The 23,948-nt window shown below is 41.4% G+C and overlaps 1 protein-coding gene across 1 annotated transcript in view; it reads right to left on the bottom strand.

The window, feature by feature from the left end:
* The window catches only part of smchd1 (structural maintenance of chromosomes flexible hinge domain containing 1), a 124,611-nt gene that overhangs the window by 75,359 nt on the left and 25,304 nt on the right, over positions 1-23,948 (bottom strand). The window contains exons 7-17 of the mRNA XM_033019603.1: positions 22,181-22,300; positions 21,291-21,457; positions 19,455-19,545; positions 15,386-15,596; positions 14,504-14,621; positions 12,914-13,097; positions 6,878-7,075; positions 4,782-4,895; positions 1,639-1,745; positions 1,463-1,545; positions 277-390 (exon numbers count right to left, since the gene is read on the bottom strand). Of these exons, the coding sequence (XP_032875494.1) occupies positions 277-390; positions 1,463-1,545; positions 1,639-1,745; positions 4,782-4,895; positions 6,878-7,075; positions 12,914-13,097; positions 14,504-14,621; positions 15,386-15,596; positions 19,455-19,545; positions 21,291-21,457; positions 22,181-22,300 (1,507 nt within the window). The remainder of the gene's footprint in view (positions 1-276; positions 391-1,462; positions 1,546-1,638; positions 1,746-4,781; positions 4,896-6,877; positions 7,076-12,913; positions 13,098-14,503; positions 14,622-15,385; positions 15,597-19,454; positions 19,546-21,290; positions 21,458-22,180; positions 22,301-23,948) is intronic.

Below are 23,948 nucleotides of genomic sequence, written 5' to 3' on the forward strand. Positions count from 1 at the left end.
TATCATTTGGATAAAAGATATATGATCTCAGGAGTGGTATCTTATCAAATTTTCAAATACATCAGATGAAATGATTCCCCCATATTTGTTGTCTTCACCCCCTTTGTTTTTATATATTCACAAAGGATTTTTGCATTTTTATGCCTTGTTTTCTTCTTTTAAACAGGATCAGCAGGTGTCAAAAGATAACAAGTAGATAAACAATTTTACAGTCTAAAAAATTACCTTTATAAATTGTATAAACCAGTGAGTTATTTATAAGTTCTGCATACTTACAATGGCAAATAACTTTCAGCTCCACCAATAGTTTTTTTGATCCACCATGACTTGTTCCCGGAAGCTTCTGCATGGTCTCACCTTTTTTATTGAGAATTTCTATTCTCAAAGCACCTGTTAACAGGATTAGCATATATTTAGGCCCTCATTATGTATATTTATCAATGGAATGTTCCTTAAAAACCAAAGATTGTTTTATTATGTAACATTTTATTGCTAAAATTTGTTAAAATATAACTAGAATGCAATCAATTAGAAAACTCTGATCCTGTGTGAATGCCAGCACCAGCATTAGTGGCTCAGTTTATAGCCACCTTAAAGGTTAGAAAGCTGTCTTTGTGTCTTCTGACCATTACAAGTTCATTTTACTCCAGAGACACCTGCACAAAAATCTTGGCTTACTGTTATAATTGCACTACCGAAAGAGCAATTATGTCAGTTATGGTCCTTCAGAGAAAAAAATCAACTAATATGGACACAGCAAATTATCAAAAACATCTGTGCATTGACAACTAACTAATTTGTTTATGTGATGTTGAATGCTGAGGGGACAGAGATGTGACGATAGGACCAGAATATATTTCTCACTACAACCAGCTGAAATGTTTGCAAACTCCTCATTCATCTTATACACCCATACTGGGCGTATAAATCTATTTATCTAACCTATCAATGAAGATCGGGCTAGGGGAAAGACGACCACCCATGAGTAGTTAATGTTATTCAACAGATGTATTCATTCTACACAATCAGACGTTTGCTGTGATGTTGTTCAGCAGTCTAAAAATATGCTATTCCAGTTATTTAGCGAGCAGCATGCTGCCACCTCATTTTTAGGACAATCTCATTCCCCCAAGTCCCAGAGCATACATGACCACATTGTGCAATTTTCTCATAAGAGAACCCAATCCATTCCAGGAAACTAGATACTGTTTGACCTACCGAGTTTCACTAGCACCATGCTCTAAGCATGGTTCGTGCAACTGCAGTTCCAGCATCTGCACTTTTTTTTCCAAATAAATGTCATCAAACAAAACAAATTGTTCTCAAATTAAGGCTTTATCAAACTCTTGAAATTAATCTATACTGCAGAGTTAAAATTAATCTATTTCTTAATGCAAACATTAAGAAATCGCAGAAGAGAGTTTGTCCGAAAAATCTGAGTAGGAGCATATATTTTTCTTACCTATGGGTCTTCCTGCTGGTCTGCGATCATTTGCATTAAGTTCATCTCCTTCTGGCCAAGTCACAGACAGTTTATCAGGGAGCCTGTTTCAAAACACATGATGGAACCATTTCTGTACAGAAAATGAATGTTTTTATAAAACAGAATTGTGAAATTATCAAAGCGAATTTAAGTACCTTGCCATTTCATCTTCTATGTATTTCTTAATCATAGTTGGAGCTACATTCCTATCTAGCTTTGAAATTTGAATAGTCTTCACCTCATCATACAAGGCTTGAGGTTCCTAGGAAAAGAAAAGGGAAATAAAGTTTCTTACCGAATTATTGACCTTCTTCCAGTATCTCCCTAATCACACAAACATGGCATATCTGGCTAACTGGGAAATTAAGAACAAATTGGACACCAGTTTAACTTCACTGTAAAATTGGACCAGACAGAAGCCATCAACTCAATCCCTTCAATTTACTAATTGAGTTAAAAAGTTTAGATTCTGCAATGTCACACCAAATGCAACAATGCTTTTCAGCCTTTTGAATAATGGCACAATCTTTGAACTTTTCATAGCGTGTAAAAATATAATTTTAGTTTTTAATTATCAGTGGTGTTAAAACTAAATATTGCTCCAGCCACAGGAAAAAGATTAGGAAAGTTTGCCTTGTGCACCACCAAAACAGTAAAGGCCCTGAAGAACAACGCATTAATTAAGAAAGCTACATTAAGAAAGATTCAACTGAAAGCATTCTCAGTTGATTATCAGGTGATTATTGGTGAACAACACCAAAACAAGACAAACATCAATAGTCAGCTTAGAGATATCCAGTCAGAGCTTCTTGTGTTTATATTTGCAATAAGTCGGCGAGCTGGTGTTGATAAAACTGTGTGCAGCTTAAAATGGATGGTCGTGTCAAAAGCATTACGCTGCTAAGAACCAGAGGTTAAATAATGCCATGTGGAGATTCTGCACTCAACTGTATTTGTTAGCATTTAGCTGATTGGCTGCAGTCTCTTCTCCCAGTATCCTGAGTTTGCATCTGTGTGACAGTGTAATATAGTAACACTCCAAATGGGCACGAATTAAGGTGCAGTTTGCCTCTGCACAAAGAGACTGTTTGGTTTGCCAGATCGGTGTTAAAATAAAAAGTGACATTGAAGCAACATTTCTTTATTGCATATTTGGCTGATGTTACCACTGACACAAATCAGCCTCCATATTTTAACTCAATGGTCATATCTTATTACTATTTCTTCACATGGGCAAGGTTCTTCCATCAGCATTATACTAACCTATGAGACCATTTCAAGCAAGACATTGATGCAAATGTTAAATCAAGGATCCAAGAGAATCCCACAGCAATCCATTGTTTATTATCCTAAACTTGCTCTTCCAAGCATTAACATACACAGATATCAGTTACCAAATGTGTAATGAAGAACACAGATTAATGTAAAGCAGTATAAACAGTTTGGGATGTAGTCCATGCTTCTAGAAATGCCATTGGGAAGTTTAAGAGCCTTGGTGCAGAATATCACCAACAACGGATCACAGTGGTGACTGCTACACAGGAGGAACGGTTGCACCTTACGGAATACTGCATCAATAATCGGGGCTCAATCTGTTGTGGAAACCGTGGCATTGTGCAAGGACATCAAGCAATAGCTGGAAGCCACACAGCCATCCTTCCTCAGTTTTAGGAGGGCCATTTTGATACCATTCACAAGACAATGGTTTTAAGAGCCTGTCCCACTTTGCGATTTTTTCGGCGACTGCGAGCGTCAGTGACTGATGCCCGTAGCTGTACGACATACATGATGACGTATGCTGTCCTGCGGGTAACACCTGGTTAGGGTTAGGGGTAGGGTCAGGGCTAGCGCTAGGGTTTCCTCCCGCAATCCAAAGGTGCACAGGTTTGTAGATTGATTAGCTTGGTAAAAGTATAAATTGACCCTAGCGTGTGTGGGATAATGTTAGTGTGCGGGGTTCGCTGGTCGGTGAGGACTCAGTGGGCTGAAGGGCATTATCTCTGAACTAAATGTGACACAGGGGCCCCAGGGGTTGGGCTCAAACCCCCAATGTTCTGCCTGCTGCTCATGGGAACTGTTGGCCACAAGTTGTCCCAGAGACAGAAACAGATGATGTGGCCTTTGTGCAGTACTATTAGCGGAATCTAGCGGTCACAGGCTGGGTCCACAAATGGGGGGCGTCGGGGAAAGTGGGGGGGGGAGAAGAGGGGGGATTGGAGAATGGGAGAAGGGATGGAGAGGGGGAGAAGGGGATGTGAGGGGTGGGAGTGGAGAAGGGGGAGAAGAGTGGAGCGGGGAGAAGGGAGGAAGAGAAGAACGGGGGAGAGGGGAGGAGTGGAGAAGGAGGGATGGGGCGGGAGGGGTGAAGAGGGGGGTGGAGGGGTGTTCAGTCTACACTCACTGAATCCATCCCTGCGAAAAGTTAGACGGCGACTGGATCTGTAAGCGGACTAATACATCTGTAAATAAAACTGAACGACTCAGACATCTTTTCATTTGCACAATTGATTTTATTGTATTAATTTTAATATATGAATGATTAAAATCCATGCATTGAAGGAAGAATATTTTACAGCCCATCTGTGGTCCCTAACCCTAACCTGGTGTCACCTGCAGGACAGTATAGGTTATCGTGTGACAGGGCGCACGACATGATGAAACACCCAGATGTCGCCCCTGGATTTTGAACATTCCAAAATCCAGAGGCGACAGGGAGACACCGCACGTCACTACATGCGTCACCACGCGCCACAACCCGACAACATCTTTTCAGGCTGTCGCTGAAAATGTCGCCCAAGTGGGACAGGCCCTTTACAGCCGACTAGTACCCTGAGCATGATAAAACAAACATTCTCCTTTGGATTCCAGTCCAAAGAATTCTGGAAATGCTTTGTTTGGGTTAAGAATGGCAAAGATACAAATGTTAACCATTACAGTTGGCTGGACCACTAAACGTTTCAACTTTTTTAGTAGTGGTTTAGAATATTGTGAACAGATTGTGCGAGGATTCTTCTGTAAATTACATTGTCAAGAGGCAATGGCTTTGAGAAAAGAACAGTATTCCTTTGGCATAGTGTGACAGTTATCATACTGTAATAAAGAATGTGTAGATTTAGCTACAAATACCAGAATTGGAGATTTCTCTAATGGTTGGCACCAAATTTATTTTGAACCCAATCGCCATTTAGCATTCAAATGAAATACAAAAATAATTTAATTGCCACAATAACCATATTAAAATTATAGATGTTCAATATTAAAATGCAGATAAAGTAAACTTGGGCATTCTATTACTCACCACAGCTATTTGCACTTCACCTCCCGTGGAAAATACATCACCTTCATGGTCACCATAAAGAAGAAAACGAACAATGCTTCCATAAATTATTGGCACTGTTTTAATTGTCTTAATCTGAAAAAAAGTTAAGACTTAGTTAATTCCACACCGCCAAAGTTAGTTGTACAGCATCCGTAGCAACATTTAAACTGTTTAAATATTGGTTTGAATTAATAAACCCATCTTTATTATTAGATATCAACTCCCAGCAAGATGATTCATTTCCATACTCTTAAAGAAATATTGTGTAACAATCCCAAAATATAGATAAAACAATTGTTTGAAGCAGTTTCTTGGCCAATTTCCTTTATCTGTCTGTAATGTAGAAACTTTTGCTAATGGATTCAAATGCAGAATTAATAATCATTATGCAATTAAAGTGAGCTAATCAAACAAATTGTGACAATTATGATAAGTTGTGACCTGTTCTCTTAATAAGTATTCATACTAATTAGAGACAGCAGCAAACTGGTATGCCCATGACTATAAAAATTAAAAAGGCAAGTAACAAGGTTGCATTTGTGTGTAACCAGTGCTCAGAGCTGGCTTCTTAATAATGGATACTGTTTATACTCTGCCTCTCAAGGGTTAGTTACTGATTTAAAATATGTTTGTGCCACCATGGTTGCTCTCATATTCTTGGAAAAATAACTTAAAACAAATTCCTCAACAGAGATGAGCTGGAAACTGGTTTCCCCCTCCTCAAACCTCACCCTCAGCAAATAAACAAGCGGCAAAGAAGATTCAAGAGAGTTTATCGTCATGTGTCCCGGATAGGACAATGATATTCTTGCTTTGCTTCAGCACAACAGAATATGATAGGCATGAATACAGAACAGATCAGTGTGTCCATATACCATTATATAAATATATACACATATGAATAAATAAACAGATAAAGTGCATATAAACAGATAATGGGCTATTAATGTTCAGAGTTTTGTTTGAGTTGAGTTTAATAGCCTGATGGCTGTGGGGAAGCAGCTATTCCTGAACCTGCAGTCTTCAGGCTTCTGTACCTTCTACCTGAAGGTAGTGGGGAGATGAGTGTGTGGCCTGGATGGTGTGGGTCCTTGATTATGCTGCCAGCCTTTTTGAGGCAGCGACTGCGATAGATCCCCTCGATGGTAGGGAGGTCAGAGCTGATGATGGACTGGGCAGTGTTTACTACTTTTTGTAGTCTTTTCCGCTCCAGGGCACTCAAGTTGCTGAACCAAGCCACGATTCAACCGGTCAGCATGCTCTCTACTGTGCACCTGTAGAAGTTAGAGAGTCCTCCTTGACATACCGACTCTCCGTAATCTTCTCAGGAAGTAGAGGCGCTGATGTGCTTTCTTTATAATTGCATCAGTGTCCTCGGACCAGGAGAGATCTTCAGAGATGTGCACGCCCAGGAATTTGAAGCTCTTGACCCTTTCCACCATCGACCCGTTGATATAAACGGGACTGTGGGTCCCCAACCTACCCCTCCCAAAGCAGGCTAGAAACAGTTAAGTGAGCCAACCTTTAAACGTGTTACGGACAGGGAACTGGGCAAAGCAAAATTAATCCATGGGTCAATTGCAGCTGGATTTTAAATAGGGCATTTTCTGTGGGACGCCAGATGGCACAATGAGCTAAGTGTTCGGCTGGCAACCGGAAGGTAGCTGGTTCGAATCCCGCTTGGAGTGCATACTGTCGTTGTGTCCTTGGGCAAGACACTTCACCCACCTTTGCCTGTGTGTGTCCTTGGGCAAGACACTTCACCCACCTTTGCCTGTGTGTGTGGATGTAATTATGTGAAGCACTTTGGGGTCAATGCAAGTTGACTAAAAATGTGCTATATAAATAAAGAAATTTAATTTAAAAAATGTAGAATCTTAGAAATGAAGGCGAGGAAAAATGATAAATGTTTTAACTATGTCCCATCTTTTACACAGTTCGTCAATGACCACAGTTACATTATTGAACTAGAAAACAATACATATTCCTACCAAGCAGATCAAATTTTATTGTAAAGCATATCCTGCAGTCACATTAAAATGTTTTTGCCAAAGCCAAAAAGTATGAATTCTTACCAATTGCGCTGCTTCGAATATTTTTCCATCCCACTCAACTGCTTTATATACAGCCCAAGGACTTTGCATACGTTTAGATGGCAAGTCGCTTCTTGTGATTGTGCCTCTGTAATGACTGAATTTTATTTGCTTGTCATATTTCTCATGGCATTCCTTAAGCCACATTGCGAATTCTCTGTCTATCTTCATCCTTTGCTCCTGAAAGAGAAGTTTGTGTTACATTGTTATCATAAACAAAAAGAAAATCAAATAAGCAAGGAATCAATTATTTAAACAGGACATTTGAATAATAGAGCCCTGAAAACTCTGAAGAACAGCCTAAAGTATTGGGTTGTAAATGCAAGGAAACATTTTTTTAAATCCTTCCGCGATTAAAAACGTGCAGAAGCTTGAAAACTGAAAGAGCAAATGCTGGAAACTTTCAGCAGGGCAAAATGCAACTGCAGAAAGAAACCAAGTCAACATTTCAGGCACTGTGTAAAGTCAGATCCAAAAGAGTCCTCGACTCAAAACGCTGACCCTCGCTTTCCACAGATGCTGCCTGACTGCTCCATTTCCAGTATTCTGGTTTTACCCTTTTTCACTTGAATTACAAAATTATTACACAAGTATGAAGCTTAAACGATTGGAGGGATAATTAGTGAACTATGCTTTTCTGTGGAGGAACAAGTCAAGAATTAACAGGCAGAAGAATGAAGGGAAATAAATGTTTCCTTTGCGGCATAACTCCTGAGAATTTCAAACTGGACAAACAGAATCAAGTGTGCAGGTCAGTTGCATTTAAATTGCAAAATAAAATTAAACTCATCTATTTATAGTATACAGTGCCCTCCATAATCAGAGCTCTCAGCAGTTAGTCTTTCCTCCAGTCTATCACCTTTGGAAACTTTTATTGCTGTGTATCAACATGAGGACCAAAGTTGTGCCAATGAAAGTCAAAGAAGCCATTATGAGACTGAGAAACAAGAATAAAATTGTTCGAGACATCAGACAAAGCTTGCCAAAATCAACTGTTTAGAACATCATTAAGAAGAAAGAGAGCACTGGTGAGCTTACTAATCACAAAGAGACTGGCATGCCAAGGAAGACCTCCACAGCTGATGACAGAAGAATTCTCCCTATAATAAAGAAAAATCCCCAAACACCTGTCCGACAGATCAGAAACAATCTTCAGGAGTCAGGTGTCAATGACTAGTGTCCGCAGAAGACTTAATGAACAGAAATACAGAGGCTACACAGCAAGATGCAAACCACTGGTTAGTCGCAAAAATAGGATGGCCGGGTTACAGTTTGCCAAGAAACATAGAAAATAGGTGCAGGAGTAGGCCATTCGGCCCTTCGAGCCTGCACCGCCATCCAATATGATCATGGCTGATCATCAAACTCAGATAATCTTAAAAGACTTAAAAGAGCAGCACATTACTGGAAAAAGGTTGTGTGGACAGATGTGATGAAGATTAACTTATATCAGAGTGATGATAAGAGCAAAGTATGGAGGAGAGAAGGAACTGCCCAAGATCCAAAGCATACCACCTCATCTGTGGGGGTGTTATGGCCTGAGCATGTATGGCTGCTGAAGGTACTGGCTCACTTATCTTCATTGATGATAGAACTGCTGATGGTAGTAGCATAATGAATTCTGTAGTGCATAGCCACATCCTATCTGCTCAAGTTCAAACAAAGGCCTCAAAAATCATTGGCCGGTGGTTCTTTCCAGAGCTCGACAATGATCCCAAACATAAAGCAACAAATGAGTTTTTCAAAGCCAAAAAAATGTCAATTCTTGAGTGGCCAAGTTAATCACCCAATCTGAACCCAATTGAGCATGCCTTTTATATGCTGAAGAGAAAACTAAAGGGGACTAACCCCCAAAACAAGCATAAGCTAAAGATGGCTGCAATACAGGCCTGGCAGAGCATCACCAGTGAACACACCCAGCAACTGGTGTTGTCCATGAATCGCAGATTGCAAGCAGTCATTGCATGTGAAGGATATGCAACAAAATACTAAACATGACTAGTTTCATTTACATGACATTTCTGTGTCCCAAATATTATGGTGCCCTGAAATGGGGGGGACTATGTATAAACACTGCTGTAATTTCTACATGGTGAAACCAAAATGTATAAAATGGCCTTTATTAAAATCTGACAATGTGCTCTTTAACCACATGTGAGTTTTTTTAAATTACAAAGATCCAAATCAGTCTGAAGAAGAGTCTCGACCCGAAACGTTACCTGTTCCTTCGCTCCAGAGATGCTGCCTCATCCGCTGAGTTTCTTCTGCATTTTAGTCTATTTTCTATTACAAATCTCAAATTGTGGAGTACAGAGGCAAATAAATAAATGATGGGTCTTTGTCCCAAACATTATGCAGGGCACTGTATAAAATGCTATCTATCACAAAAATTCCTAAGTATTAGATATGCACCTGACATTACCGTTTCAGAATATTAAATAAACTGCATGAATTAACAAACCAGGAAAGTGTTACCATTCTTAGCCTCCATTAATTAAAAGATGCTTCATGGAACAGATATTTGCATGGTTGAATGCCTGATCCTCGGGTATCCTCCTATTGAAGATCCAGTTTATTGCTGCATTAATGCTGCAAGGCAAGACTGAAGCTGTGTTAAGAGATTCTTGGGACCAAGACCAAGTCTCAATGCTTTCATTAAATTGCTTCACGTCCAAATTCCTTTTTCACTAAACTGCCTCATTACATTTGATGTATGGACAGGTATCCCTATACCATGGGAATATGTTTTTGCATTGGAGGAAGGTGCCTGGATAGACATTTGGTTATATCATAAAGCAAATTCTAAAATAGCACCATTGCTGTGCCTGGATTCATCGAGGCATCGTGTAGACTGCTGGGGTAAAACATGTTGGATGTTTGATTTTTTTCACTTTAAAGATGTGGATGGTGCTGCTGCCAACAATTATTGCAGAAAATCAATGGCAAACTATATTGCTATAATGAAATAACACTTTTTAGCGAGGGCACTCTCGCTATTGTGTTATACAACTAAATCACATTTAGTATAAGCGAGTTCGGTATTCCGACTGCGCATGCCCAGGTCATAGGTCACTTGCTATAAACAGTCTCAGCAACGGTGTCGGGGTCGGGCCTGGCTCTCTGTCGCTGCGGGCACTGTTAAGGTACTGTTGAGCCGACCCTGTCCCTGTCCGGAGATGACCGGGGTGGCCCTGGGTTGGCGGGACGGCCCCGAACTTGCAGCCGGCGCTGCAGCTGCTGGCTCCAGCTCGGCTCTGCCTGTCCCGCTGGGTTGGCCGGCAACCCTTCACCTCCACCCCCCTCCCCTCAGTCCGACACCAAGATCCTGCTGAAGATGGGCAGCCACCGGCCCTGCTCGAAGACGGACGACTCGGAGCCGCTGCTGCTGGAGTCGTCCTGGTCGGAGAGAGAGTCTGAGGATGGGCTTCTGCCGTCCATGAGCAGGCCAGGTGCTGCTTGAGGGCAGCAGCAACCTCCTCCCCCTCCCTTGCATAGCCCCAAGCCCAGAGTCCGGGTCAGCTCGCAGCTCGGCCCAGTCGAGCGTCGGGCTGGAGGAGGCCGAGCCCAGGCTGGCGTTCTGGCGCAGGCGAGGCCGGGGCCCTCACTCCTCCTCGGGGTTGTGGATGAAGTGGCAGCGGGTACCGTAGGGGCAGAAGCCGGTGGTGTGCAAGGTGCGGCACAGCTCCGTCTTGTACATGGGATGGCGGCTGTGGGAGCGCAGCTCAGCCAGGCCGCGGGCGAACTGACATGTCGACGTAGCGGCCCATCGGGGAGCGGGTTCCTCTGGAGTTAGAACGGGGTTGGGCTGGAGTTGGCGCTACTTCAGCGCTGGCTGTGGGCCTGGGGCCGCTGGTGTCGTCGGTGCGGGGCTGCTGGTTGGCTCGGCCGGAGAGGCAGAGGTGAGCTGAGGTTGGCTTTTCTCCGCGCTGGCGGTGGGCCTGGGGGCTGGTGTCCCATCGGTCCGGACGTCTGGGCGGGGATGGGACATTCGAGTGGGGAGGGGGGAGAGATGGGGACAGTTCAGTGGCGGGTCGGCAGCAATTGCGGTGCCCGGGTTCGATCCTGGCTGCGGAGGAGGCATGGGCCTGTGCTCGTGCAGTTGCCGAGAATGTTCCCCCCCGCGGACTCCCACTCACATCTGTTCCTTCTATATGCCCTCTGACACATACAAGCTTGAAGACAAAAAAAATCGGACCAAAACTATACTCACTGTACCTACAGTGCTTCGATCGATTTTTAGTTATAGCATTTGACCTTTGACAAATCCCATGACTCCTTGTGTTTTTCGGAAGACCTAACTCGCTTATTGACAGTATAATAAATTAAATGCTAATCCATGTTCAAACACTGACAATACATGAAACAGTAACAGCGATCAGATGAACTTGCTGCTAGTCCAAACACGTTATTTTGAACACCTTATACTCAATGAGTGCTGGACCCTTGTGAAATTTAGTTTTAAGTCACTTTCCTGAAAAAACTTGCCTTGACCTCAAAAATTACTTCATTGTCTAAACTCTGTAGTTGCCTTGAGTTGACTTTGAGTTGGATATCCTGTTGCTGCTTGCGTGGCATCTTAAATTGAGAAATTAATGATACTCAATGATCCACAACATTTGAATTAAAATTAATTTTATGTTCTGCACTGCAATTTAATGATTCAACCCATGATGTTTTGTCTGTAGAGGATTGCTCATCCTATAGGAGACTTGCACATTAACTCTGAACATAGATCCAAAGCTTCCCAGTCTAGAATGGTTACTTTTGTTAAAATGCTTGCCAAATTAATCATGATTTTCTCCTGTATACAAATCCCCCTAAAGTGCTACCAAGGTAGTACCAGGTAACTCAGGAATTATTTGGCCATAACATAAAGATATCACTGAACCTCATTCTGAGATGTAAAAATATAAAGATGCAGAATTAAGATAGCTAAGGAGACAAAACTCATCAAATATTCAGGATTGCCAGTTAGAAATAGCAACCCATAGAGCCCCTCAATCCTGGCCAGGCAATAAGAGCACGACAGCTAATTTTTGCCTGTATTTCATAATATGCAAATCTCCAATAATCCCAAATACTCTCTCAGTTTTGAAAATATCTAACAATTCAGCAAAGACAACTCTTCGGATTCACAATTCTCATGATTAATCTCTGCACGTGAAAAGATCCCTTCTCAACGAAATTTTGTGCAAAACCCTTTGTCCTAGTTCTAGAGTTGATTACCAATGCTAACCATCTCCAAGCATCGACCCAGCCAAGTCCCATTAGATTCGTAGGTTTCAATGAGATCACCTTTCATTCAAAATCCAAAGAGAAAGCCCATCCTTCACACTAAATTGGTCCCACCAATCTTGAGGAAGACTGATTGCTTCCACTGCTCAGAACTTTTATGATTTTATTCGACTCTCTTTTAAACTCCTGCAGATACAAGCCTAGCCAATCTGATCCTTCACTGCAGCATAACAGACATTCTAGAGATCAGTTTCATCTTTCGTTACAAAATATGAGGCAATTTTATTCAAGAATTCATGCCAGCTCTCAGAGCAATTCCATTCCTCAGTTAATTTCCTCAGAAAACCATTTAGCAACTTTTCTCTGAAATGCTTCCAAACATTTTCACCATTCTCAAAATAGAGACTTATGCCATACACACCATTCCAGATGTGATCTCAGCAATTATTTTTTGCTGATGCATAACCTCCCTGCACTTGCATTCAAACAACCCTGCAAATAATAACATTACCTATCAAATCTCTGCTGTACTAGCGTTTTAACCAATTAAGAACCAGGACTCCCCAAATCCCCTGCATCTCAGAGCTTTTACTTAATTTAGATAATGATCTTTACAATTTTTCTTGTGCTATACTTTATGTTCTATGAAATAGAGCTGTACAATAAGAATCATGATCGTGGCAAAATAAAATGGGTTACAAATCAATTTAATACAAACAACATAATTTAATATAAAATATAATTATGCAACCAGAACCAAATAAACAAATTAGGTTTTATTACCTGGCCATTCACAACACGTGTGAAAAGTGTGTTCTTATCCTTCAACTTCAGTTCTAAATCCATAAACGTCAACTTGTTGGTGCTGACCTGAAATTTATCATTGGTGAAAAGTACGCCCGAAATCCTGTTGAAACATTCCAGTGCCACAAGTCCTCTTTTCTTGGGAGGTGAGCAAAATTCAAAACTAGAAAAGCAAGGATTATCATGTGGATTCTTGTCAGCATATACTGCAGATTCAAAAACTAAATAATACTTCCTGAACTTGACAGTTTTGATTTGAGGCACAGTCTAACTGAAGCAATTGTATAAACCTTTCTTGGGTTTTGAAATTTTAGAGGGGAAAAAGGTGAGCAGGAAAGCAGAATTCATTGCCACAGACGGCTGTGGGGGCCAAGTCATTGGGTATTTTAATTGGAGAATGACAGATTCTTGATTAGCAAGTGTGTCAAGGGTTATGGTGAGATGGAAGGAGAATGGGGTTGAGAAAGAAAGATAAATCAGCCAGGATTGAATGGCAGAGTGGACTCGATGGGCTGGATGGCCTAATTCTGCTCCTAAAAAAACTACTTGGCAGCAGATTTTGCAATAAAAGATATTTATACATATCCCATTTAAACAAAAAAGTTAAAATTAAGATAAAAACATTCACTAAAAGTGTTCAGGTGCAGAGTTTGAGATAAAGTGCTGATTACACTTGTAGGGCCGAGATGGTCTGTTTCCGTGCTGTAATTGTTATATGGTTATACATAGACTATATTCAGAAATCTCCTCCCTTCCCCAATTTTCAATCTGACTTTAAACTGTGTGTTCCTTTGGATAACTGATTTAAGAACTTCAAAAAGCATTGTCAAAGTCAAATATTTTATCAATTCAGTGATAGCTTCATACTTGAATTATAAAGTTTAAATCTCCAAGTATGGAAATGTAAATAAAAAATAAAACATGGAAGTGGAAAATGTAACTATGTGGAGTCCTGACCCATTTAAAATCAAATTCCTATATGTTGCAAGGACTGCAATTGAGAATGACATTGAGTAGGAGAATATAATTTAAGTACAAAAGCAATGTGATAGGATAAGGAAATCATTCAGTTACTTTATGGATCTTAGCAGTCTGAAAGGACAATCTCCAACATCTAAAAAGTGTGAAAAAAAACCCATAGCTTAGGCGGTTATAACACAGTGTTACCGTAATTTCAAGTGAATAAGGTAATCATTGAAGCCATGCTGTTTAGGTCAAGTTCAAAAGGTTGGTCATTTAATCAACATAATCAAATAGGTGTGGACTGTAGAATGGGCCAATCCTTTGTTTTTCCTCGACTTAGTTCAGCTTACTACCCCTACAGGGTGGCCATAAGCGCAACAAGAATAACGTATTAACAGAGAACTTCATTACCAAAATATCCCATATCAAGATGGAGTAGACTGCAGTACCCTGGCATTGAATAGTATGCTAGGGTTCCATCAGGAACTAATTAGCACCATTAAAAGACTCAATAGTTTTGAAATCGTAGCCTTATAAGATGATTACCTACGTGGAGAAAACAAATATACCATTAGCAAAACAAAGTATAATAATGCATATTCTTACTCTTCCACTGTGGTGTATGGTATTAATCTCCCATTCCAAAAGCATTCAAATATTGGCCGTTTTCCCCTGGCACCTCTATCGGCAATATAGCAATCTTCCTCATCATCTTCAGCCACACCTAGAAAATCAAAAATATCCAGCTTGAAAAAGTCAGACTAATTAGCAGCAATTCCTTCACTACCACTGTTACCAAAGTACATTAAAAATGAAATGTCCACATGATATACAAATTCAATTCACATGAACCAAAAGACCAAAGTTAGCTTTGATACTAAACTACAAAAAAAATTGATATAACTTCATGAAGCAGAAAAAAAGGTCAAAAATCTCCAACATTACTCAGGGTTTAGAAGCACTGGATTGGTACATAATGGACATTTAGCAATATGTACATCAAAATCTAATTATTAAGGCTTACAATAATGTCTAAGAGACGTAAAATGGATCACCTAAAATATAAATATAACTGTATGGTCAAAATTACTACAGATTTATTAATAACCAAACTGGTAATGCTTGAATTCTCAAACATTTTAGACACCACATTTGTCATTACTTGTACTTTGTTGCAAAATATAGCAAAAGTTTATGAAAACACTTCCTGCTTTAGCAATGCATGATTTAGGTGTGTGAGGTTCAAGGTATCTTGTCCATAAAAAAAGTCAGTTCCTTACCTTCCTTATATAATGCATTTAAACCATAAGTCAGATGGATTAGGAAAGGTTGGAGACTGAAAAAAATCTGATCAAAATATACACCAATAATGTATTCATTCCAACAAAGACTGCAAATGTAGGAAAATATTCAAACTGTTCCATGTTAGAATGAAGTCCGCCCACCTCATCAATTATTTGGCTATTGAAAAGACAAAAACTTTCTTACTGAATGGGCAGCTAACGTCTTCAGGGTAGGTTTCTTTATCATACAGGAAAGGATGATAACGTATTACTCCTTCTACAACACCTTCACCTTCCACGTGTGCTTTAAACTCAAAGCTGTCAGCGGCAGTGTTGATGAACAGAGTTTGCATGTCATCTTTTATTTCTCTGAGATTGACAATCTTAGGGACTTTTCCCTTCTCAAACATTGAGATCTAATACAAAAAGGGACAAAAAAAAAGCTAGTTAGAATGGAAAATGCATTGCAATAATGACAAAGTTGCACCATTAGATCAAATTGCAAAGCAATTAATTATTGAATAAATTTGCAATTCAGCACAATCTCTGTTCCTTAATATATTTAAATAATAATCTTTGTTCCTTAATATAATTAATATATTTCAATAACAAATGATTTGAAAATGAATAAGCCCAAGCAAGCAACACTGCTTAATGACTCAACAAAAAGCAGTGAGCATAACTTCCAATTTTGCTCAGTGCTGCCAATTCCTGGTCAGTAACAAACCACCTCAGATGCTACATCCATCTAGTAATTTCATACATATTTATGCAACACTTTTATCATGGTGGAAAGGTATTTGGGCAATTCAGGGGAACATATGTTTGACAAAACATACAAGGCCAGTGCAAAGTGAGCCTCCTCCACCTCATCCATGCCGATCAAAAGCCCATTTACACAAATTCCTTTTGTCCGCATTATCCTCTTCTCCATTATTATCCAAATGCTGTAAATGTAACTTGCTCTACCACTTCATTAGTTCATCTCATATAACCAACACCATATGAGAAAATCATACCCCTCAGATCTCCAACTCAAATTCTAAAACAATATTTTTAATATATTTAGAAGAAAAAAAGCATTACATCAAGATTAAAATTAAATAATCATAGAATAAATTATTATAATTGACTGGTATTTCCCATCTAACCAATTGACCAATTAAAAATTGCCTCTACTTTTTATTTTTCCCATATGTATATAACTTTTGCAACTGATTCAGTCGCCACAGCTAGATGCAGGAAGATTGTTCCCGATGTTGAGGAAGTCCAGGACAAGGGGTCACAGCTTAAGGATAAGGGGGGAATCCTTTAAGACCGAGATGAGAAAAACATTGTTCACAGAGAGTGGTGAATCTCTGGAACTCTCTGCCACAGAGGGTAGTTGAGGCCAGTTCATTGGCTATATTTAAGAGGGAGTAAGATGTGGCCCTTGTGGCTAAAGGGATCAGGGGGTATGGAGAGAAGGCAGGTACGGGATACTGAGTTGGATGATCAGCCATGATCATATTGAATGGTGGTGCAGGCTCGAAGGGCCGAATGGCCTACTCCTGCACCTATTTTCTATCTATATTACTAAATCTCTGATCTTGACCGCTTTTGGCCGACTGTGCTGCGATATCCGAGAGACCACCTACGGCCGTCATTTTTGGCCACCTCGCTCAGAGCCCCCCTTCGCCGTATGAGTGCGAAGAATTTTTCCGTCGATGAAAAATGAGAGATATTAATGTTTTTACAAAATTCCCCATTCTCTCTGCTGCCCCCGCTGGCGGCAGGGGGAGGGACTATAAAACCAGGAAGTGTCGTGCCTCACTCAGTCTCTGCCAGACCAGGAAGCGAGAAGCTCACGGCTCTCTGAGCTGCGAATAACACTGAACGCACGTCTACTCCACGGTGAGTCCTCTCGATGCGGCTGTAAAGTGGCTGCAGCCCTTTTTAACAGGTTTCTGTTCACAAAATGAATTTTGGTTGTCGGGTGTCTGCAGCCCAATTGTTTGCCTCGCCTTTTTTTTAAACAAGTTTGTGCTCACAAAATGAATTTTGGTTGTCGGGTGTCTGCAGCCCAATTGTTTGCCTCGCCTTTTTTTAACAAGTTTGTGTACACAAAATGAATTTTGGATGTCGGGTGTCTGCAGCCCAATTGTTTGCCTCGCCTTTTTTAACAAGTTTGTGTTCACAAAATGAATTATGGTTGTCGGGTGTCTGCAGCCCAATTGTTTGCCTCGCCTTTTTTTTAAACAAGTTTGTGTTCACAAAATGAATTATGGTTGTCGGGTGTCTGCAGCCCAATTGTTTGCCTCGTCTTTTTTCAATGTCTATACTAGCCCTCTGGAAACCAGTACCTTCAGCCCGCAACACCCATACTAGCGCAACAGACAGCCCCCCCTGGCGAGCAGCATTGGAATTGGTGGAGAGGTGGAATATTGCGTTGGTGACCAGCCCTCCCCCGTGATGCTGGAACCCAACGGGTCCCACTTAGTCTAGTGTATCTATGTAACAGATTCACTTTTGGAATCTATCTAACTATACACAACTAAAACTCTGATCTTGTGCTCTTCCGGTTTGCACGGTTTTTCTATTTGTGACAGCGCTACGTTCTCCTGTGCTGCGAGTGCAACAAGTTTCGTTCCAATCGGTGGTATATCGTAAAAGTTATCGTGGTTTAAAAATCTTAAAAAACGCGCGTGCAGATTCCTTCAGTCAGCGCCACGCAGATGGGTCTCTTCTCCTGTCAGTCAATGCCACTGCCGGGATGGCGACGCCCCTTCCTGCCGCACTGGCGGCAGCCTGTCCCGCCTCACTCGCAAACTCCCCTCCTCACAATAACTTGTCTATCGTCTACCCGATCACCGGCGGCGGCCACGCAGGGTGGGGGAGGGGGTTCAGTGGAGGCCCAGGTCCAATCGTCAAGTCAACGCAATGTAAACCACAGCTAACAATGAATGACATGTGGAGGAAGGAACTGCAGATGCTGCTTTTTATGGATGGAGGGAGTGACTGTGGGTAGGGGAGAGGTGAGGGAGGGGAGAAGGAGGGGAAAGAAAAGAGAGGGTGAAGAGGAGGGGGAGGGAGTGCTGGGGGATGAGGGGAAATGAGCCGTGCCTGCGCAGTTGGGGGATATGCGCGAGTGGTGCAATATTGCGTTGGGGTGACAGGTTGCATTGGGGGAATGGGTGAGTGGTGGAACATTGCATTGGGGAACGGGTTGTGTTGGGGGACCAGGCCTCCTGTGCGACAGGGACACAACGGGTCCCAATTAGTCTAGTTCTTAAAACTAGATTAGATTTTTCACCGTGGAATGATACAATCATCCGGCATTATTCAAGCCCTTCATATTCTTGATTCAACAAGTTTTAGAAAACTGACCTATTCCACTCAACTTAAATCTACATTTTAAAATCCATAAGAAAAAAAGATCAAAGCAAGCGGTCTTAAGGTGGACCTGCAGTGTAATAGGTCAATTTGAAAGATCTATTGCTGGTGGACTGAACACTCACTAAAATACAAAGAATCCTGGCCCACGGTGCATGCAGAAAAAACAGATACAAGAGATTTTAAAGCTACCATTCTTTTCAATAAAAACAATATTTGAATAAAACCAAAAATTGACCAATAGGCCCTTCAACACGTTTCTGCCATTCGATAAGATCGTGATTGATCTACCTCCATACCATCATCTCATCTAATTTCCAAATCCTTTCTATACAGAAATCTGTTTTCATGCAATCATTGATCGAGCATCCACAACAGTGTATCGTAAAAAAATTCAACAATTCATAGGCCCACAAACACATTTCTCATTTTAGTACTAAGTGCCCCATTTCTGATTCTGAAACTGGATCTTTCCAGTTCCCTCTGCTTGTTGAAAACCACACTGCATCCTGTGTAGGATAGTGTTAATGTGCAGGGATCGCTGGTCGGTGCGGACTTGGTGGGCTGAAAGGCCCGTTTCCGCTCTATATCTAATCTAAACTAAAGAATAGAACCTTACCTGACATTGTCTCCTTGTTTGAATGGGAAAGACAAAACTGCTAAACCAGGAACCCATCTAGTGAATCTTTGCTGAATTCCCTCCAATGGGCATTTAAAAAAAGATAGGAAACTGAATGCACACGGCACTCCAAGTGTGGTCTCAGACAGTCTTTATAATAATTCTCGTAATATATTTACTCTTGCACTAATCGCCTTGAGTAAAAAAGGCACAAAATTTAGACAACATTATTATTTTTCACTTAATTCTCCCGGGAGGCGGTACAAAATGATTACAAACTTGCCTGTATGTCAATATTGTTGAAAAACCCCGTTTCTTTAGTGCCCCCTATGTCATTTCCTTTGGGTCCGTGAATGTAGTAGTGATATATGTGCCTACGAATAATGCAAAATTCGTATATTTTTCACAAATGTTAAGTTTGTCAGTAATACAGCAAATGCAGAATAAAAAATACAATCTGAAATAAATAGGTTTTAAACACCAAGGAAATAACATGCCTTCAGAATCCATACAAGTGTATTCAAGTCCTTCAAGTGTTTAAAGACAAAAATGTAAATTTTGGCTTCTAGGATGAGCAGACTCAGGATACGCAATACAAGCATGTATTTCAAGAGGGCTTGTATACAAAAACAGGGATGTAATGCTGAGGCTCTATAAATCGTTGGTCAGGCCGCATTTGGAATTTTGTGAGCAATTTTGGGCACCATATCTGAGGAAGGATGTGCTGGCTCTGGAGAGGGTCCAGAGGAGGTTAACAAGAATAATCCCAGGAATGAGTAGGTTAACATATGATGACCATTAGGCGGCATTGGGCCTGTACACGCTGGAGTTTAGAACAACAAGTACAGAATAGTGAAAGGCTTGGATAGAGTGGATGTTTCCACTCGTGGGAGAGTCTAGGACTAGAGGTCACAGCCTCAGAATTAAAGGACGTTCTTTTAGGAAGGATATGAGGAGGAATTTCTTTAGTCAGAGGGTGGTGAATCTGTGGAATTATTTGCCACAGAAGGCTGTGGAATCCAACTCAGTGGATATATTTAAGGCAGAGATTGATAGATTCTTGCTTAGTACTAGTGTAAGAAATCCAGCGTTGCCCTCTCACATGTGGGGGCCTACACATGCTGCTTAAGAAAACTCTCCCGATCACTTCTGAGGAATTGCACCCCATCTGAACCCTTCATGCTACGATTTTCACAATCTATATTAGGAAAGTTAAAATCCCCTACTACAACAACCTTATTTGACCTGCAGCTGTCTGCAATCTCTCGGCACATTTGTTCTTCTAATTCCCGTTGACTATTCGGGGGTCTTTAATACACCACCAACAAAGTGATCATCCCTTTCTTGTTCCTCAGCTCCACCCATAGTCTTACTAGACGAACCGTCTGTAATGTCATATCTCAACACAGCTTTGACATCCTCCTTAACCAACAATGCAACTCCCCCTCCTATTTTTTCCCTCACCCCTGTCTCTCCTGAAGCTCCTGTACCCCAGAATATTGAGCTGTCAATCATGCCGCTCCCTTAACCAGGTTTCAGTCATGGCTACAACGTCCCAGTCGCTCATACCTATCCATGCCCTGAGCTCATCTGCCTTACCACCCATCAGGCCCCTTGCATTAAAATACGTGCCGTGTAAACCAACCCTCCTTCCTTCCTCGCTCTCTGCCGTTCACCTGCCTATTCTGTCCACTAACCTTTCCCACACCACCCTCAATACCAACTTTTAGCTTCTCACGTGCCTTTGTCCTGCACGAGATCCCACCCCCCCCTGCCAATCTAGTTTGAAGCCTCCGTGTCAGTGGAACAAATATCTGGTTAGGAAGGTTAAAAAATGGCAAAACTGCAATAATCCAAGTATTGCATTGCGGCAAAACACAACTCCAACTTGTATTTCAAAATTATTTCAAAAAATGTGGTGTGGAAACTGTCAAATTATGTTATTTCCACTCGATGCACCCCTTTAGAAAGCAAATTACAAATCAGCTCGAAATATTTCAAATTACTTACATGGACAGAAATAGGTTCTTATACACTATCAGGATAATATGTTTACATCCATATTTGAAAGCCTCAGGACAGTTTGTGGTAACACTGATGAGGAACACTTGCTACTTACGCCAATTGTCTTGTCCAAAGATGAAAGTAGCTCTTCAAGTATTGTACATGGGCTTGCTGAACTCCTGTGATTACTACTGCAGTAAAACTATCCTTTTCTTTTTCTTCTATAATGAGACTATGAAGGAATCGTTCATCTTCACTAGTGACATGCATTGAATCAGTTGGCTATTGATAAAGAAACATTTAACACAGCATAACAATTTTTTGTTACTTATTTGCAAAATATTATGCACCAAGATTTCTAAATGCATTCACCATCTAACTCAACTGCCAAATTCACACTGCCTGAACAAACATACATGTACAAAAAATGTCAATTAACCCATTTAAATTCAAACTGGATTGTGACTTAAGATATTAGCTTAGAAACAGGTCCTTTGGCCCAGCGAAACCACGAACATTTCGTACCCTAGACCAATTTTTTACTGATGCCAATTAACCTACAAACCTGTACATTTTTGGAGTATGGAGGAAACCAGAGCACCCGGAGAAAACCCATGCGGTCACAGCAAGAACGTACAAACTCTGTACAGACAGGAGGCGTGGTCAGGATTGAACCCGGGTCTCTGGCACTAAGGCAGCAACACTACCGCTGTGCCATTGTGCCGCCTTCAAACTGAGATTAAACCGTGTCAGATTCTTCCTCCCTATTAGTAAATCGCATGCAATAAGATTTAATTTCAATTCGAATTCCACTTTGCTGCCAGGTACGTTCAATTATCAATGGGAAAAATACAAAACCTTAATTTTAACAGATTGTATTATTCAAAATCTATTGGGAATAAAGTCACAAGACGAGTCAGATTTCCCCCCTCAGTCATTGACCTATTTTTAAAAACAGATTGGTGCTTTAACATGAAGGCCTCAGACGGACTCAGCAACACCTACCTTTCTGTTCCTGATGAACCCACTGTATATTGCCTCCTTATTTTTTTCTTTCTTTTCAAAATCGTCTTTTGAAAGTATTAGCTCATGTACATCTTGTGAATCTGTTGGTTTGGTTATCATCTGGAGAAATAAGACAATCATTTTTCAATGGCATAGTTTTTCATCAAAACATTGTATTAAATTAAATGTAATTGCGACGATTAGTGAAGATTGCAAGGACTGTAATTTTGAATTAACTCAAATATCCCTTAACACCTAGCATTTTGTAAACTACACTGTTGCATTACTTATAAAAATGAGGATGCAATTTATGCAAACAGGCATACCAGGCACGTGCCGTCAGGGTAGGCAAGGTAGGCACTCTGCCTACCCTGACTAAAATTATAAAATGGTAATTATTAAATATAAATAGTAAAGGCACGGGAGAATGATGCCTAACTAAGAGATCGATCTCTTAGGTGGGCATAATTCTCCATGCCTTTCATGCGCAGTACATGCAATACCCGTAAGTGTGTGCAACCCACGTGCCGTCAACGCTGCTTCAAGCCGTCAATGACAAGTGGAGCTGAAGGCAGCTGAAATTGTGCCTTTGCACTGTGGAATGTGTACTGTGCATGCGCAGCCCAAGTTTCTTGGAGGGTTTTTCAAGTATGGATTGTCATTATCTTAAGAAACAAAGAGAGAAGAATGGAGTTTGTGTACAAATAATGTGGTAAGTAGATTTCTTTGAGCTATTTGTTTTTAAATACCGTATTTCCCGGCAATGAAGACAAATTTTTGCCCAAAAATAAGGCACGAAAATTTACATGCGTCTTGGAGGCAGAAGGTTAGGTTGTTAGCCAAGTAAGATAGACTTGGCTATTCCCCAGTACAGCAACATCAAGAACGATGTTGCTGTACTGAGGGATAGCCAAGTCTATCCCTCATTGCTGGCAGCTGATGGTAAGCGGCTGTAAAGTGGGAAGCGGCTGTAAAAGGACAAGAGTTCCTTTCACAGCGTGTGATGAGTCTGGCCAGGGATAAAGTTGCAGGGAGGGCAGGAGCGTTGAGAAGGAGGGGGTCGGGGATCATGCCAGCAACCAGCACAAGAGCAGGACAGCGGGCGATGGATAACAGGACAACGACCGGTGGAGCTTACTCCTGTGCCAGCGCAAGTAACCTCAATTGGTCCCTTGTTCTTGCTGACGCAGGAGTAAGCTCCACCGCCCGTTGTCCTGTTATCCATCGCCCGCTGACCCGCTCCCCCCTATGATCTTTGCTCTTGAGCTGGTCCCCTCACTGTCCGGTCTACATTGAAAGACACGGACCGGGCAATGAATGCGATGCAGTGTCACCCAGCGCAGCAATTGAGGCCATGTCCTGCTCCTGGCGGCAGTCGGAATTTAAGGATTTAGGGAAGCAGCTGACATGAGCAAGACCAGCGAGCGGCAGGAGAGAGGTGTTCAGATGGAGAGCACTGCCAGAGGTGAGCGGGCCGGCCGGCAGAAAGCGCTGAGGTCCCGGCGGCCTCTTGCAGCCACCTGAGTTACTTCCCTCCCCGGCCACAATGCGGTGGCTCCGCGCCCAGCAGTGGTGAGTGAGTGGGTTGCCGGCATGATCCCAACCCCTTCCTTCTCAACGCTCCTGCCCTCCCCCAACTTTACCCCTGGCCAGACTCCCCACAGGCTGTGAAAGGAACTCTTCCCCCCAATTGGTCTCTTAAACTAGTATTGTCATTAAATAAGATCACAACTGATTCAACTTGTCCCGGTGTGCTCCCATTTTTCCC

Source organism: Amblyraja radiata, chromosome 4 (assembly GCF_010909765.2).
Source record: "Amblyraja radiata isolate CabotCenter1 chromosome 4, sAmbRad1.1.pri, whole genome shotgun sequence".
NCBI lineage: Eukaryota > Metazoa > Chordata > Chondrichthyes > Rajiformes > Rajidae > Amblyraja > Amblyraja radiata.